The sequence below is a fragment of the Oxyura jamaicensis genome, chromosome 1 (genome assembly GCF_011077185.1).
Source record: "Oxyura jamaicensis isolate SHBP4307 breed ruddy duck chromosome 1, BPBGC_Ojam_1.0, whole genome shotgun sequence".
Lineage (NCBI taxonomy): Eukaryota > Metazoa > Chordata > Aves > Anseriformes > Anatidae > Oxyura > Oxyura jamaicensis.
Window position 1 is genome coordinate 77,812,779 of NC_048893.1, and position 18,782 is coordinate 77,831,560.

The window sequence follows — 18,782 nt, forward strand, 5'->3', positions numbered from 1 at the left end:
CCCCCCCCCCCCCCCCCCCCCCCCGCCCCCCCCCCGCCCCCCCCAGGATTAACAGAAAGAACAGCATTAACACCCAATGCAATTTTTAACATGCGAAAGACGTATTGTGTATTCACGCCTGAGGTTACCTTTTTTCTTTTCTAAATACATACTGGCATAAATCTCTAGTACTAGAAACATTTTAATTTGTCTCAAAACAATGTTCTACATGACAGCTCTTCAGAGATTCAACTGCAGTTTTGAGGCTGTTGATAAAAGGTTATTTCCCCTTCATTACAATACATTCCCACATCTTGTAGTAGATCTGAAGAACTATTTAAAGAAACGTGGACTCTGCCACCTATGTGTCCGTCCCTGCTCATCAACTATAATTTTGGCACGTTTTTTTTCTCTGGAGGATGAAGACTCAAGATGGCCCTACAAAACTATGGCCTAATTATACATTGTATTAAGTACCCACTGTCCTTAACTAGAAGATACAGATGCTCTGCACCTCTGGCAAAAAATAAATAAATCCTTCAGACTTCAGACTTAGATTCAGGAGTAAATAACTGAGATATGCAGAAAGGTTTTTTATTTCTCTCCATCAGGTCTACATAGCAGTAAGATTACTGAACTGAAACCATGAAATTAGGCCAAATTTGTAGGTAAAGGTATATTTGAACTGCAAGCATACATACTGCTTTGTCAAGAAAATGCATGTTGAATTATTGTCTTTAGTATCTGCTTTTCTCTGCTTATTGTTAGAACAGGGACAAATATATAGGACAAATATTTAATTCTATTAACTTACTTTCAACACGAACAACCTGTACCTTAGAAAAGTGGGATTTCTCTTACAGTGCTATTTCTTAAAAGGTCTAAGTCAATCAATTATCTAACTTTGTGTACAGATTGCTTACAGATGAAAAGCTGGAAAAGAGGGGAACAATCAGACACAGGAGACACCAAAAAAACTTTTATACTACCCATACTACAGCTGAACTGCAGTATTTTTAGTCAACTGGTACAGACTTATTTCACAAAAATCTAAATATGAACTATGAAGGCAGCTAGAATTAAAGTTTTCATGAGGTAGTATGTCTATCTCCTGGGTTAATATGGTTAATAGAACTACAATGTGAACTCCATCTAACATGGGGAATGTGGTAGTGGTTTGGAAAGTGGAAAAAAGCTTTTATCTATACCATGAATAAACTTAATTTCTCTATTATATATACTGTCCATGTTTTTCCACAATTAATTTCCATCAGGAATAGAAAATTACTGTTTATTTTACAGATGGAGAAATACAAACAGAGAAGTTAATTCCTGACAGCTATTCAATAAGCAGCTCTAAGGATAAGACCTAGCTCTCCCAGATTCTTGGTTGTCCCAGAATTTTAGAGACAGTGTACTATCAGGTCATAATAGGCTATTGTCAAGCTTTTTGTCCAACCCTATTCACATACTCTGAGAATTAGGTATTTTAATACTCTGAGAACTTAAGAATGAACACAAAGTTTCAACACCTCCACTAGAAATGCATTCAAATACTAAGCAAGAATTTTGTCTGTATTCAATGTAGTTCAACTTGAGTTTTTAAAAAATGACACTGTCTGGGTGGCATAAGTGATTTTAATGCAGCTATAGGAACATAAACTCACTAGTTACCTAATTTTTAATAGTGTTTGCTGGGCAGAGAAGACAGGAGATAATGCATGCAGCCCTGATCACTTAACACATACGAATGTTGGGCATTCACCTTTCACCACATTACCATGTTACTACTACTAATTATATAACCCTTTGCCAAGGCAAAGGGTAAAGGACCACTTTCTTAAACCTATTTAAAGAAAAACGTTAACTATTCTTCCTCCACCAATACTAGCAGAAAAATGACATCCTAATGATACCTTTAAAAAAATCCAGTTAGTGTCTCTGTATCTCTTACTTAACCTTTGTAAGACTACAAGTGTTAAATTGTTGTACACCATTCAAGCAGTCTGAAGTTAATTCATAATCAAACTCTAGCTAGTGAACTGACTGAAATACTGTATCACATGATGTACACACATTTCAGCACTCCTTGAACATAGAATTACAAGTGGAAGTTACAAATACAAACATTCCCCAAGAAAAAATTGGAAGTTGTCCTTCACTTACTCGGTCTACTTTGTCTCGCGTTAACCACGGTTCAAATGGACTGAGCTCAAAGAATCTTGCAACTAAACTGTAATCAGAAAAAGTGTTGCAAAATTATAGTCATTATGCAGATACACAGAAAAAAAAATAACTAGGAAGAATATTACACACTTTATCATCTGTGCTGCTTGTGCAAAGCTACCAAATCATTAACGCAATGAACATGCCGGCAAACAACTTCTTAGCTGTGTTTCTGGTTTAACTGTTTGCTACTGAATTATTCAACCTTCTACTTTTCTACTTCATAAGGGGATGGAAGAGTAGATATCTAGAAGTAAAACTGAGTGTTGTTAGTAGCTGGAGAAAGTAAACACATCCAATTCGCTACACACCAGAGGGTTCAGTCCTTCCTCTGCCTTTCCTCCAAACTCTTCTCCCTAATAGCTTAGGCAGTAATCCAATTAGTCACAAAGTTTGATTCAATGCCTCCATGGGAAAACATGCTTGCTGACAACTAAATGATTTAACAGCCATATAAACAAGATGACTGAATTTGGAACAATCTACGTCTATAAAAAGGATGAGTATTAGTGTATTTGCAGTTTCCTGAAATCAAGTTTCCCTTGAAAGCAAGTGAATCTGGCAGAGAAAAAAATACCATAGTTCTTGCTCGGTGATTGGGGACCAACAGTATTCCAAGGTAGAACCTCTTACTGAAACACTCAGCTGGCAGACTAGGATAATATAAGGTTATTACACATAAACAGAACTAGGCTTATCTGCCTTACAGACATGTTCTTTTCTCAAAGATATGAAATACCACTTAGTTTAGCCCATAAAGAAAAATATATGACATGGACTGCAGCTAATGTGAGCTAATAAGAATAATACACACCTGCGTAGTTACTTTTTAACAAGCTTCTCTATGTCATCCAAGCCATGTTAACTAGAGCACTCTACAGACAATTCAGAAATAGATACAACAGTTGAAGATGTTGTTCTAGAATTATTCATCACCTGCTACATGAACCTAATAGTTCATTAGTAGATTGATAAAAGGCTTCTAGACTGGTGACTTCTTTTTAGCTATTTAGCTTGTATTGCACTAAAATGGAGGAGGATCAGCACCCAAACACTGACACATTTACCGAGCAGAGGACTATACTCTGAAATGAAATTTCGCGTTTCAGGTAGCTCTTCAAAAGGATGCCCAATTATACCTTAAGGACTAAACTTTTTCATGCACTATTACTCTGTAGTTATGATTCTGCAGATCAGCTTCTCTCCTGAGTGCTCGAAAGGAACAAAACATACAGCTACACAGGTTGTTCAGTGCATGCAAGCAGAACCTTTACAACTGATCCACTGTAGTCAACTGAAGTGATGCTACAGCTTTCTTTCACTATTTTCCTTTTTATTACTATCTTCTAAAAGATGTTACTTTTCTCATATTGAAAAAAAAAACCAACTGTGCTCAAATGCACTGCTTAAATTCCCAGGCCAACAACTCAACACATACTTACCTCCATCACAAGTTGAAATTAATACCAAGGGCTGAACTAGAAAGTCAAATCAATACCCATAGACATCCACATCTCAACTCTATTGCCAGTGTAGCAGTGCTCAACAGACTGGAAGGACAGCTGACAGTAGCTGCTGCACAAAACATCTGTCAGGGCCTATGGTCAGCAGCGTACAGTTTTTCCCTGTGGTACTATGACAAGTTCGTTCAGTTTGCTACTGAGTGTCTCCACTTTGGACCTTTTACTAATTCTTGGCTCAGAAAAAGCAAGGCCATTCAATAACTCTGGAATAAATAGTTAAGTTTACTACAACTCCACTTTTTATTCAGTATCTCATCAAGGGCAGGCCTGTGCCTGAGCAGAGGACTCAAAATTAACAAATACATACTTGGGGAAAGCCAGTTTCTACAATCCTACAACATTCAATAGCAATTAACAGTACTAATAGTAAATGACCAATGCAATAGTTATTTAAACTTCTATGCTGCTTGAAAACCTCTTAGTGAAGGAAGGGTTCCACTTACTGATACAGAGGACGTGGAAGTGGATATGGAAAAAAGGTTCGAAAGGAAACTGCATATACATATTCTACCAGGTCATGAAGAAGGTAGCGATTAGGTCTGAAAAAAAAAGCAATAAACATTATAGTTAAATCAGGTGTACTTAAACGTTTGCAGTAAGAGAAAAATTAGAAAGCCACACACACACCAAGCCTACCAAGGGCCTATAATCTTCACTATATTCTGTCAGGTTTGTCAGTTACCTCACAAGAAGTGAAAAAATTTTGGTTCTTACAATTCTATACTGTTTGAAATAAGCGGATTAAGTTAGAAAAACATATAACCAGATGTCAGTAATGGTAACAGTACACATCATAAATTACAAAATTGTTTTAGGTGACCCTACAAAGGTGTTGGCAGCAGGGGAGATGCTGAAGTGGCCTCTGTGGAAAGAGTTCAGGCGTTGCCCATACCCAGACACTCATCTCTAACAGACCCACTGTAGGTCACAGATAAGACTATCAGCCAAGTTGGTGCCTCTGAAAACATATTAAAGAGGGACCTTGACAGACTTGAGAGATGGGCCTGTGTGAACCTCAAGAGATTCAACAAGGAACAAGGTCCTGCATCTGGGTCAGGGCAGTCCCAAGCACAAACACAAGTTTGAGCAGTGAAAGGAAGAAGTATGTCTGAAACAGCAGAGAGAACACCAGTGTCAGAGGTGGTGGCAGCTCTAGGAACTGAAGCAGAGATTCTTCTACAGCCCATGGTGAAGACCATCGTGAAGGAGGAGAAAAATGTGAAGATGAAGGAATGGGAGAAAGGAGCTGCTATGGACTGACCCCATATGACATTCCCTAACCCTCTGCACCACTCAGGGAGACGCAACAGAGGAGTCAGGAGTTAAGATGAACCAGGGAAAAGGGTAGATGGGGAGATGTGGTGTAGTTTCTTTTGTTTGTATTGTCTTTATTTTACAATGCCAAAATCTATTTTAATTGGCAATAAATTAATTTTCCGCAAGTAAAATCTGTTTTGCTTATGACAGTAACTGAGTAAGCTGTCTCCCTGTCTATATCTCAACCCACAAGGTTTTTCATTTTATTTTCTCCCTTTGTCCTGTTGAGCAGAAGTAAGTGGCCAGATGTACGGATATCTGGTTGCAGGACTAAGCTAGCCCACCATAATCATACTGAATAAAACATATTCTGTGCGCTTCTAAATCACACTCTTAATGCACCTCCTCCATGTAACAAGTGACTCAGATTCTGATTACAATACACTAAGCACTGGGATAGGACTGAATCTGTAGAATCCCAGTTAACACTTTGTAATACAAGAAAACCAAAAAGCTAGAAAGCAAACACTAAAATTAATAAAGGTTTCTTAGGTAGCAAATGGCTGCAAGGAAACTAATTCACTTGCCTTTGAGAGACTAAGAACATCCTGTTCTGTTTGAGAACAATAGGAAGAAACCAAGGTAAATTCCCTAAAAGAATGCATTCACCCTCTCAAAATGGAGGGATGGAAGCAGTCAGGCTCTTGTACACTGCAGACGTTTAAGAGAAACACATACCACTGGGAGTTCTTATTATATTTTTCTTGTTCAGACTTCACCTTGTCATTTAAATACTCCATTTTTCTAGATGTCTTGGACTGAAACAATTATCTACCTTGGCTTTCAAGGCAACTTGCTGGTATTCTACAACATTTTGAAAAATCTTCGTGACTACACACTAGAGCACACTACTAAGCTCTGATGTGTCATTTTGTGTTTCAGCCTTCAAAATTATATGCTGCAGATCATGATTCAAAGAAACAATGAACAATCCAAAGTGTGAGTCTCCTAATGTTTTGTTGTATTTTTCAGATAAGGCAGAGACCTCAGTGAAACGACAACCTAGAGACTAACTCCCTCACAGGTAGAATCATCCTAAAAATAAGACTCTGTAGCTTTTCATCTGACAATGAATTACTGCAGGAATCTAAAATCCCACATAAATGAAGAGTAAGACTATGTAAAATTCCAGAAACCCTTGGCTACAATACAAAAAACCATCAATTTCACTTTGATAAACCAAATATCTCAAAGATACCAATGTTTGAAGTTGTATGAATGAAAACTGAGCCTTCAATAGCTCAGGCTCAATAGCCTGCAATGTTCTTTGGAGAGAACAGAAATGCAAATAAGCAAACAAAATTTGTTGTTAGATGTTAGAAAAGAGAAAAATGCTAAATTACTACTACTATAGTTTCTAAAGGCAAATTAGGGCAAAACAATCTAATGGATATACCTTAAAGGTAGGTCAGCATATTTGGGAGAATTCAAATGAATTCTATACTCCAAACTCCTTGTTGACTTCATCCAGGTGGCTGAATTATATAGTCTGATAAAGATCTGGACTTATGAAGTTACACAGAAGGAGTACCAGACACCAAGTTTTTTGCCTTTATACTTAAACATCCTAATACCTATACAAAGCTAGTAAAATAAGCCAAATTTACTTCAATGTGATAGTTAAAATCCACAGATATGCATAAGGTAGCTCTATATAATAAAATGTGAAAATAAAGACTAATACTTTTGTTCCTTTATAAGTTACCAAACATTAACAATGTAACTATCCCAAGAAAAAAGTTACATACAAGTGTCATTACACCAACCACAAAACCAGCAGACAGCAATCTGTTAGCATCCAAGACAGAAGATTGAATAAACGGATGAAGCAAAACCAATGACATCAGAGAAGAATGGAACAGAGAGAAAACATACAAAACCTTCAGTTTTTCAGGAGTATCAATGCTACCACCAGGTGCTTTAGTTGAAACTCTATTCCACCACATATGAGGAGAGGGAAAAGCATTCTTTTACAGAATTAATATTTTAAACTCAAACCATTAACTCCCTTAGAAAAAAAAAAAAAAAGGTAAAAAAAAGTGTTTCACACAGCTTTAGCCAAGGATTATGTTGCACAGTTCCTTTGGTTTTCCAACACTGACTTGAGTCTTCAGTTTAGATTACCACTTATTCAAAAGCTTTTCAGTCACTGTTAGGTGCCTGAAACTCTGTATTCCTTCCAGCAACAGCCTGGCATCCTTGCTTGAATTCCTGCCTCTGAAACCTAGGTGTTGAACTCCTGGCCTTCTCCAAATTGCGAAAAAAATGAGACTTTGAAACTGCAAGAATACAAAGTTTAGCCAACTGCCCTTGCATTTGGTTGCAAATATTGTTCTATTTAGTGTGCAGTTCTCAGTTTCTCCTGCCATTGAAGTAGTTACTTCTGCTGAGACAGGGGTGAAGCTGAAAATTATTTTGCTAGTTTTTAAACAGAGGTTCTTCAGCCTGATTTAAAAAAAAAAAAAAAAAAAAAAAAGCTGCTGCCTTTTCAAGAACATCAGCATACTGCACACCTAACCTGGCTACTAGAACAGCATCTTCCTCAATAGCTCAGCTACATCACAACAGTGAAAGATAAACCAGTAATAATCCCTGCTCTACAGTGACAGCTTGTTATTCTTGTAACAGCATCACAAAATGAGTACGGAAAGGACAATAAAATCTCAGATATGGCTTTTGCAAAATCCAGTACGTTTTCAGGAATAACCGTATAACTGATTTCAGTGCCACATACTGAAACATGGACCCATTACCTTGGCATTTAGCAGGTCATCTTTCCTTATTGCTAATGACCTATTCTGACTTGGAGCTTTTGTAAATAAATATTCCAAGGGATCTACTGGCTTTATCCATTCTTATTCAAGGTGATTTCCACATAGTTTTAGCAGCATTTTCTCTAAAGCTGTTTTGTCTGGTATATTTTAGAAAGACTGGGTTATTTTTTTGTGCGCACATACGTAACATTAAATGCAATGGGGCCCAAACTAGGATTTTCAGAGTACTCACAACAACAGCTTGAGTCATTTTTCCTCCCAAAAAGGAGGTGGAATTTATTGCAGCTCAAACTGTGTGCATGGATGGAGAAATTAAGTGTACTGTGCAGCATGCCAAAAAATGACACCAAAAAGAAGTACTTCAGATAATTAGAATCAGAAAAGTAACCTACCCAGCCAAGGCGTATGTTTTTCCTTTAGCGTCAGGATCCTTAATTGCGTTAATAATTGCCTTTGCTACATCAACCACCTGTGAGAAACAGTAATAACAGATAATTACCAACAGAAAACATGAATGCATGTACACTCTCTTCTTCAAGAGTGATTTATGGGGAGAAAGGAAAATAAAAAAAAGATACACAGGAATTGGGATTGTCTTGCTTTTAGGAAAACTTACATATACTGGTTGCTTCGCTGTTTTTTTGCCCATCGAAATAAGAGGCACACCACCAAACCAGCGCATGTCTGATGGAGAGAAACAAACATAACTTGAGAATAAAATCTGTGAATCCTTTCAACAGGCAAATAACCAATACATGTTGCACAACACCGAGTGTGGATCTCTTCTGAAAAAAGAAAAAGATTTAAAAAATTGAAATAATTACCACCCACATTCAATTTTCTTAACAACAACCATGGGAAGGCTATGCTTGCTGTCCACCTAAAGTGGTTCAGAGATATCTCAACCTTGCAAGCCAGAAACAGCTTCTATTCTCTGCTGTCTAGACTGTCAGGACAATCTAAGTAAAAAAAAGTAGTAGCATATAAAATCAAACAGCAGTCTCGTTAGATTAAGGAAGAATTCAGGATCTACCTTTTCACCACAAAATGAAAAAATATTATTTTTCTGTTATGCATCTTCAATAAAGTAAAATAGTAAATTTCTGATTAAAGAAAATCAACTCTCCTCTTCTCAAAAGTAAAACGCATTTTCCCTCTGTTCTCTACAAATATGTATACATACTGGACACAGTTTTATTATTTCAAGAATACATACTCGCATAATGATTGAGAAATCGGTCCTCCCTCCCAAACATCTCAGCGGGCCTCATAATTATAGCATCTGGAAATTCTTCCCTCACTGCTTTCTCTCCAACGGCCTGTCATTCAATTAAAATGATCATATGAATTAGACCCATTCCAGATAGACCAAAAGATGACACTTTTCAGAACTGTTTTTGCAGAATTCATTTTGGAATCATCTACTTACTTGCATTTGCTAGGTCAGCCTTAGACGCAAAGCATGATATCAGATCGCAAACCACCAAACTCCTTCCTAACAACAGTAATTGTAGATGCAAAGATACTCAAGGACAGAAGAAAGGTATACTTTTCAGGAATACAATATCTATTTCCCTTCAAAGTACATGAAAAACTTAGGAGGATTTCTAGCCCCAATAAGCACAGTAACATAAAGATTCCTCAGATGAAGACAAAATTCCATAGAAGAGTGATTTCGTACAGTGATTTCCTTCAAACAGACTCATTTGGGGAAAAAAAAGACAGAAGTAGGCTTTCTGAAAATATATCCAAAATTATTCTAGACTTACTTTATTCCTCAGATACTTGGAAGAACTCTTCATGCTAGCATTCAGGTGAGAGATATGAACGAGTGTTTCCACACCAGCTTCCCTCGTTATCTGGGCAATACTTTTAGGAATATTTACGAATTCATCTTCAAAACTGAAGTTTCTAAAACAAGCCAAAGACAAATTTTAATTTAAGAGTGACCAACAGTGGTTGCCTACCAACCAATAGCAATCATTACATATTACTTGCATATATTTCAAAAATCTATCAACACTCCTCATTAGAAAGTTTAAGTTTGTGATATATTCTTCTCATAATAAGAACAAGTGAAATGCAACAGTGAGCTTTGATTACAGCAATAGTACTGCCTTCTTCATCAGGTAAGATCAAATCAGTATGAAAAATTATCTTGCCCACTCATCTGTGACAAGTAGAAAATCCTTCCCAAGTCAAAACAGTATTTTTGTATAAAAAAAAAAAGAAAAAAAAAAAAAAAAAAAAGAAAAAAAAAGAAAAAAAGAAAAGAAAAAAAAAGAAACGCAAAATCTGAGCAAAGTTGTCTTTTTACAACACCTGTTCAAAAAATGACTTGATTTGATGCACTTAATTACTCAGAATTTTTGTGTTCCTTTTTAATGTAGCCTAAGTTAGGACAGATGCTAGGCATTGGAAAAGTGGAAAAAAACAGACCAAAGAACTTAAGGGTGCTTATCCAAATGGAAAATTTTACATTGACAGAACAGTTACAACTATTCCATAGCATCTGTAAGGGGACTTCCAGAGGAAGTGTGCAGGAAAAAAAAAAAAAATAGCGGGGTTCAACTGTAATCTAGTTTGGCATCTGATCAAGAACAATACAGAAGCTCAGTCTCCAAGCAGAACTGACACTATAGCCTGGCAACAATCCCAAAATTCCTTCCAACTATTCCAAGACTGAAAGAAAGTGAATTGGCTTCTCATGTCTTAATATTGTCCTTGTAAGCACCCCACTCCATCTTTTCCATTTGATTCTGAGTAACAAACATTTTTGTTACTCAGAATGCCTCTCCCAAATGCCTCTCCCTCTATCCTTATCTACTCTCACAGCTCTTCAGGTCCCACTGGAGTCTAACGAAAGCCTTAAAAATAAGAAGTTATTTTTGACCCTTCAATAGCTAATCTGATCCTGGGAACCATTACTCCTGTTCTACTCACAAAAATAGATTTTAGAAACACACAAGAATGACCAACATCCCTCCTGTAACTATGGAGTTTTCAAACAACACAGTATACACAGATCATACTGTATATTAATACAAGGCAAGGAAGAAAGCATTTAATGTCAGGCTTTACTTCTCCCTCCTCCCTTCCCACCCCAATCTCCATTTCTAATCTTAATCTTTTTTTTTTTCCTGCTCATGTTTCTCACAGACTTTGGGATGATTACAATGATTAGCGTGACCTCGTGTTTAACAGCCCACAGAATTTTATCACAGGGTTCCAGCACCACCATTGCTATCAAAATTGTAGATAAAAAACACCTAAGGACTTCTGAGCAACACAGTAGCAAATTTTGGAACACTCGTAAGTCCTTAAGGTGTACTGAGACTCCTCTGCTTTTGACACTGCTGAAACTGACCAGAGTGACAAGATTCTTTGATTTGGTTTTGATTGTTTTTTTTTTAAACTAGAATGAAACTCTTGTCATTGTTTCACTTACTTTCACTAAAAAAGGAACTCTCCTTTACATAAATCATACTTTTTATGAGTCCAGAAATGTTGAGGGAGAAAGAACAAATCTGAATGGTAAATGGAGATTACACTGTCCATTGGCCAACTGTACTGGCTTTTTCTTCCTTTGCTCCCACATTATGAAGAAATTGCTTCCGTTCTAACAGCAATAAGAGTTTCAACTTTCATGTTCATAGCTTAGTAACAACACGTAATAGTCTTGACAGGTTGTTTTTGTATGTTTTTACCTATACCCCCAAAGTCTGAAGAAGACAAAAAAAAGAACCAAAAAACCTTGTCAGATGCACAAAGTTAAGTTAGTTATTTTTCCCCAACTAAACTGTTATAGACTCCAAGAGTGGGATAAGGAGCTAAGTGGCTATCAGGAAAAAAAAAAAAAAAAGCACCTCTAAGAGTTTGAATGCAAAATCAAAGAGTCTCCCAGAAGTTATGTATAATACTTGACCAGACAAGAAGCAGATGAAATAGGTGCTTGCCAAGAGACACATTATTTTAGGAAAAATGATTGTAGAACTTAGGACAACACCAACAAGTGGCTATCAACCAAAAACAATTCAACAGAAGCATTAGGCTTTTAAGTATATGTGAAACCAAGATCTACATTTGATTCTGTCTGCCATGATAGCAAGATTATGTAAAAAGGCAAACCACTCAGTTAACGAGCTTTTGTCTGGCAGTTCTGCAGTAACAAGGCTTTAAATAAAGTTGGAAAATTGCACACATGCAAAAAAAAGAGCCACCAACAAAACACACAAGCAGGCTATTATGGGCATTTTTAACCTGAAGTATGTGACTTTTTTTAAAATGGATTTCAAAAAGGAGCTATTTAAAAAATTATCACCAAAAATGCTTATGTAGCTAAAAGCATCTATGCCAAAATGTCAAAGAATTGTTATTAATCATAATAGGGACTCTCCATAGCTATTCCTGTTCATTAACATTTACCAGAGAATATGAAAACCTTGATCGTAGCTTATTATAGTAGGCTACAATCCATCATTAGCACAAAGAGACAGGATGAAAGCCCACTTCTTTAACAAAGTAAATACGAGTCCACAGAAACCAGAAAGCCTCCACGAGATACAGAACGGGACCTACCAAACATCAGTAAGGTGTACGAAAGCAGTAAATTTAACTCTCAAACAGAACAAAATCTGTACACTAGCAAATTAAGGAAATAATTTACTTCTTAAGAGCAGATCATAAACAGGGTTTAAAACATTAAACATTTAAAGTGGAAGAACTTTTATATGCAGGATTTCGGTTTTGCCTTTTCATAGAAGGCAAAAATAATGTGTCACTGCATACTGTGTACATGTGCTGTAAAAAGCGGCTACAATATCCAATACCTGATGCAAATCTATGCATATAGGGGAAAAAAAAAATTACTTTGTTTCCCATTCTTTTCCAACAAGATTAATGACCACATTGCTGTGTTCCACGGCTCTTCGGATAGAGTCTTTGTCCTTACAGTCCCACTCCTGTAACCAGAGCATCAAATGAGAAAGAGATGAGATAATGTATAAAAAGGCATAATCAAAGAAAGCTTTCACATCATTTCCATTTACAGTCTAAACAATAGCAAGAGTTCTGACTTTGAGAATGATTAACAGACTTCCTTGTATAGCAATGGTATTATATTTGATCTGAAGCCAAAGTAAAAGACTTACTAAGAAGACAAGTTGCCCCAGGTCACCCATTGGTCGCATATACATGAGGTCATACTGATCACAGCGATAGGGTATGATTACTTGAGATCCAATGCGACCTAAGCATTCAGAAAAAAATCATTTATTTTAAACTATTACATACCTAAGTAGATGAACTTCTGAACGTACAGATTTTTTTCTTTGTCCCTGGCATTAAAGAACAACATATACACGTAACTACCTCAAATACTATCTGCTTAGCTGAAAGTAGCAAAGAAACAAGTTGCTGAACATCATTTCAATTCTAAGCAGGTAGGTACTTGAATACTTGAGTGCACTAATAATCTAGTAAGACAGAAAACAAAAAACAGTGCATACTATAAACACAGTACAATATGTAAAAATGTGTCACACCTAAGGATATTTGCATTTTTAGAAGGTGGATGGAGAGAAGGAAAAATAAGAGCAAGAGTTATTTTCTAAAACGCAAAATCGAAAGGACAGCTCTAAAGAACTCCAATCAAACTTCTGCAGGCTATTTACTGTGATGTGCTAACAATGCCAAAATCAGAAGAATCAAATGCATGCCGTACATCTTCTCAGAGCTGTGTTCAACAGACTGGAAAAACATTATGTGAATGAGAATGACTGGTTTTCAAGACTATAACAATCTTAAAATGCTTCCATGTTTTCTAGATTAAAACCATTTTTACTAATTGCCTTATCTTGGCACTTTACTAAACCAAATACTACGAAGGAATGATGCAAAACACTTTTGCACTACTGCATTTTTAAGATCCAAAAAGCTAAAGACTTCTAGAGATTAATCTGTAACCTAATGAAAAAATGGAGCTTGGTTAAGCACTTAAACTTTTAATTAGTACTCCTGGAGAACATTACCTAAACGATTGACAACATAGCGTCCTAGGAAACCTGTAGCCCCAAAGACAGTGGCCACAATGCCACTAACAGAGGAACGTCCACTTCTTCCATGAGGGATCGCTGCATGATGAACATGGCAGTGCTGCTGCAACACAGATGGAGCTGCAGCTAAGGCAGAAATCCCAGGGCCTGCAACACAAAATGGGAGAGAGCATGTGATACAAGCTAAAATTTATCAGTATCAACATAGTTAAAAATACTTTTTCTCGTTACAGACCTACTTTGTTTAGTTTCTTCAGTTTTTTTTGTTTTTGTTTTTGTTTTTGTTTTTTTTTCCCCTCTTTCTCTGTTAGAGAGGTTTCCCATGCCAAGATATTTCAGAGACATCTGGATAGGTCAGAGGACAAGGAGCATGAGTGAGGTGTGGATAAAAATTGAAGTCCAAACTAAGAAACAGAAGGAGCAGACTAAGGCTATCGGTTCCTATACAGCAAGTAAACCTTAACTGGCTAGCACCAGTATTTGATGTATGAGGTAAGACACAGAGGTTAAGCAAATAAATACTACCTGCTACAGGCAGGTTCCTCCTGAGTACATCCACATTCTGCTCCTAGACCTGAGACTTGTGAGACAAAGACATCAAGCTCAGGATATTGACTCAAAGATGTTCCTTTCCTCAAGGAGCTACGAAGAGTTGAAACCACAGAAACAGGACATCACTAGAATATTGACATAAATTGACAAGATACCTCAAAGAGGAAGTTCAGAGAGGACATACATTTATTCTCTCCAATCAGGTTAGCCAAAAGGAACAAGGAATCTACTCTTAAGAGATTTTTGAAATTAGAAGTGTGTGGTGCTACCTACATGGTCCTGCTCATAAAAACAAAGGAACAGATGAAATGCAGAGTATGTAAGAACACCACAGACATCCTGCTGTTAACAAGAGCAGACTGTAGCAGCTGTCCATGAAAAGAAAAAAAAAGAGGAAAAACAATAACTGGCCTTCCAACTTCTAATAAATCATGACCACAAGCACTTTATGGGTTTCATCTTCCCCACATAAAACTAGGCAATAAGAACCACAGTAAAAACAGTAAGACTAGTATTTGATACCAGAATCAGATGATTAGGAGATTTTTAAAAATCCCACTTGTACACTGAAGGAGCTGATTGTAATCAGATATAGTTAGGTACTGCCAGTTGAGACAGTGGCACTGATGCTGCAGCCACAATGTTAAGAAGATAAAAAGTACGAGGTACGCTTGGAGGTGAATTATATTTTATTGGGTCAGATGATAACATTCAAACCAGAAAATCCAGCAAGACTTCAGTGCTCAAGACCTGCAAAAAATCCATCAAGACCTGTGCCCAAAAGTTTTTCTATCCCCCCCTCTACTGTACAAATTGGAAAAAAATAAAGATGCCACAAACATCAACAACTTTGTCCTGAGAGGCAGTTTGACACACAAATAAAGCACAAGCATTCATTTGGACATATCAAATTAATCTAATATGCTTATAAACTTTACTCCAACTGGCCAATAGAAACAGGACAAGATAATGTATTACCTACATAAACTTCAAGTTCATGACTTCTCAAAAAAACAACTCTCCTACACAAAAAAGGCCCAATCTCAGGAACACTTAAACAGCATGGTACCTGGCTCAAAGTAGCAGATATACTATTGCATTTCAGGTTTTTAATGTGATACAGTAGATTCATATTAAACTTTGCAATATCTCAAATTGAATTCTAAGAAACATACCAATTCATCACTGCCATATTCTCCACTTATCTTCACTCTCTACTTTTTCCATCATACAGCTAATTCAACACTGCCCTCTGTGTGTTCACTTCTGGAGAAGTACACTAAAGGTGAAGGCAGTAATTTCAGTGAATTTCCAACACAGAAAACATAAATCATAAACAAATTACCAAGCTGTCATTACAATGTTATCTGGCACAAAATACACAAATATGCAGCCTATATTGGTTCCTTGATACATTAAGAAAAGCTGTATAAAATACTGTGTCACTAATTTTTAAAGTGTTATGTTATAAAGTTATTCTGTTTTTCCAATGGTAATAACTGAACTCTCAGCCTAAAAACTTACCCACATTTTTATGCTCAAAAATACTTGGGATACTTGGGGAGGGGGCTTTTGTTTTTTAATTCTTTTAAAAAACAACTAAGTAAATCTGCATAGGTAAACAGAAGTGTGTACGAAATACTCTGTACAGAATAAAGCCTGTATGTAATGTAACAGGTGGCTGGAATTGGAGATCAGCTAAGTCCAGTACAAGTGCAAGTATAAAAGATAATACTGAGGCAGACAGTTGGATGAACATGTCGCTTTCATTCTTGTAGTGTTCCAATAATTTTTATTTATTTTTTGTTTAGTACTTATTTTTAGGAAAACCAAACCTATAGCATAAATGATCAGGTTCTTCAAAACCAGATTCCTTTAATTCCAAAAAGTTGCATAGCATGCTGAGATGGAAAAATATAAAGCTTGATGACCAACTGTCCTTCTCAATACTCTGTTCACATACATTCATCTTTCCAAAGGTTTGAGGGGAAAAAAAAAAAGAACACAATATCCTACTCACAAAATTAACCAACACTCTCTCTGCTATGGTTCAACAGGCACATTTTAGTCCTTAAAACATAAAACCTAAACCCAATAGTCTACTATTAGTACCTTTCAAACAAAATATTATTAAATAATTCTACCCATGTAAGAAGGAAAAGAAAGATAATATGAAAAATTTCTGCATCTTCCAAGGTTTTTATGGGTTCTTTGCTGTTATTTCTGCAAAAATACTTAATGACAGGCTCCTCGTGATACTGTCACGTTTGTGAATAATATCCCCTAATTGTCTTGTATTCCCCCACTTGTGTATACACACCTGTTGGTACTTGCCTTACACTGTAAGCTCTTTAGCAGTGTACCCCTTCTCTTGTTCCATAATTATTCAGGACATCACAATGTATCATAATTTATGGCCACACGCCCAATTACTTCTACATTACCCAAAAAAAAAAAAAAAACGTTTTACGGATATCCATGAGACTCAAACCAAACAAACTAGGGAGATCCTCAGACTAGATTCACAAACAGTAAAAAGTAAAGGACCTTCTGTATGGTGTGCAGCCCTGCCAAAATGCAACCCCTAGTAAATTGCGGACAACATAACTTAAGAAACCCGTACAGCTTTCACAACCCACGTTAATACTTCCAGACTAAACAGCACTACTTAAAGCTTTCTGTCCTATGCTCATATGTAACCCAGATTTGATGAAAAGTTCTTGCCCTAGATGGGCAGGATGCCATCTTCTTCGCTAAGCAAAATCCATATAGCACTAAAAGCTTATTTTTACAATCTTTATCTGAAGCAGTTTGAGTATTGTTTTGAATTAAATAAATATCAACAGTAAACCACAACCATATTTCTCTTGAGAAGTCCCAATTAAGTGCAATTAAAAGCATGTTAAACCCCTTCCGCACCTCTACCACCCACTGAATTGCCACCTCCCGCGTTTCACAACAGAGGAGCACACGGTGAACCCATGCCACTAAATCGGTTCCATTTCGGTGCCAAAGGCCCGCATTTAAATGTTAAACATAACCCAGGCACCTTGGCATGTTAGGTGACACAGAGTTACCTAACAAAACATAAAAAGAACCCAAACCATTAACTTTCAGAACAGCATTTCACCTGCTGAGGTGTTGACAACCCCAGCAAGAAGACAAAACGGGGTGTGGGGGCCGAAACCCCCTCGTTTGTGCCACGAATGCCAGGTGCTGCCCGACACCGCCCCGCTGCCGAGGGCCGCAGGAGAAGCAGCGCTCAGACACCCCCCAACAGGCGGGGGAAGGAACCGGCAGCCGCCGCCCGGGCCGGGCAGGGCGCAGAGGGGCCGGCAGCCCAGCCACACTCACCTGCCCTTGGCAGCCAGAGGCCGCGGGGCAACCGAGGGCACAGCACCGCCGCCGCCATCTTGGTGCTCAGCCCACAACCCCCCGCGGCGGACGGCGGGCGGGCAGGGCCAAGCGCCGCGCGCTGGGGGGCGGGGGAGGGTGTGAATGGCTGCGCGGGCACTGTGCCCTATGAACATGCGCGGGGCTCTGTCAGGGGGGCAGGGCCGGGGGGGGGGGGGGGGGGGGGGGGGGTTGTAATGAGCCAGGGCAACAGCTAAACCGCAGTAACGTGGGTCGCCGCTGAGCCGGCCGGTTGTAAAACATTCTCAGTAACAATTAGTTACACCTTCAGTTACCTGGCCTCCTTATATTAGCCTTCAATGTGGATTAAACTATGACGTGATTACAGTCAACCACCCTTACAGTTCCCAGCTCCTCCTTACACCTCAGCATTGCACTGAAATATTTTCTCCCTAAGCGAGTGCTGTTGTGAATCTTGCATCGTAGTCACACACAGGGCACACTAAATCTGCCACCTGCGCTATTGTAGCCTCATTTTTCCCATAAACTCCCATTGCTTTCTAGTCTGTATGGACTACAAATGGCTGTTACATTGTAAACTGGCCTACACGGCTGTAACCACTGTGCCTACTCACTGAAAGGGTTTTAAAACATCAACAAAGTAAAAGGAAGAGTGGAGATTATTTCTGGCAATTGGATGCAGATTCCAAAATACTGACACAAACCCAAAGTAGCAGTTCTGCCAGAGATGGGGTGTAGCAGGTGACTGGGCGTTTGGGGCAAAAACCTGGGTGCTGTGCACACACTGGCCATCTCTAGCTCTCAGCCACAGTGCACTTTTATGTCCAGCAAGTAGCCAGGTGCACACCAAACTAAATGTGCTCATCTTTTGCTGGTAACTGGGAATTACAGTGCAGGTCCCGACTGCCTCCTCTCCACAAACCATGCCCTCTTCCCCTTCATCATGCATGACAGTCTCACCACAGCTTTTCTGAGTGGCCCAG

General features: G+C 38.0%; 1 protein-coding gene across 1 annotated transcript in view; it reads right to left on the minus strand.

Moving 5' to 3' along the window:
• Window positions 1-17,934, minus strand: part of NDUFA9 (NADH:ubiquinone oxidoreductase subunit A9) — a 19,307-nt gene extending 1,373 nt beyond the window's left edge. Inside the window, exons 1-10 of the mRNA XM_035312279.1 lie at window positions 17,779-17,934; window positions 13,849-14,019; window positions 12,970-13,067; window positions 12,689-12,780; window positions 9,589-9,730; window positions 9,036-9,138; window positions 8,436-8,503; window positions 8,212-8,288; window positions 4,172-4,267; window positions 2,146-2,212 (exon numbers count right to left, since the gene is read on the minus strand). Coding sequence (XP_035168170.1) covers window positions 2,146-2,212; window positions 4,172-4,267; window positions 8,212-8,288; window positions 8,436-8,503; window positions 9,036-9,138; window positions 9,589-9,730; window positions 12,689-12,780; window positions 12,970-13,067; window positions 13,849-14,019; window positions 17,779-17,836 — 972 coding nt within the window. The 5' untranslated portion in view covers window positions 17,837-17,934. The remainder of the gene's footprint in view (window positions 1-2,145; window positions 2,213-4,171; window positions 4,268-8,211; window positions 8,289-8,435; window positions 8,504-9,035; window positions 9,139-9,588; window positions 9,731-12,688; window positions 12,781-12,969; window positions 13,068-13,848; window positions 14,020-17,778) is intronic.
• Window positions 17,935-18,782: the final 848 nt, after the last annotated feature.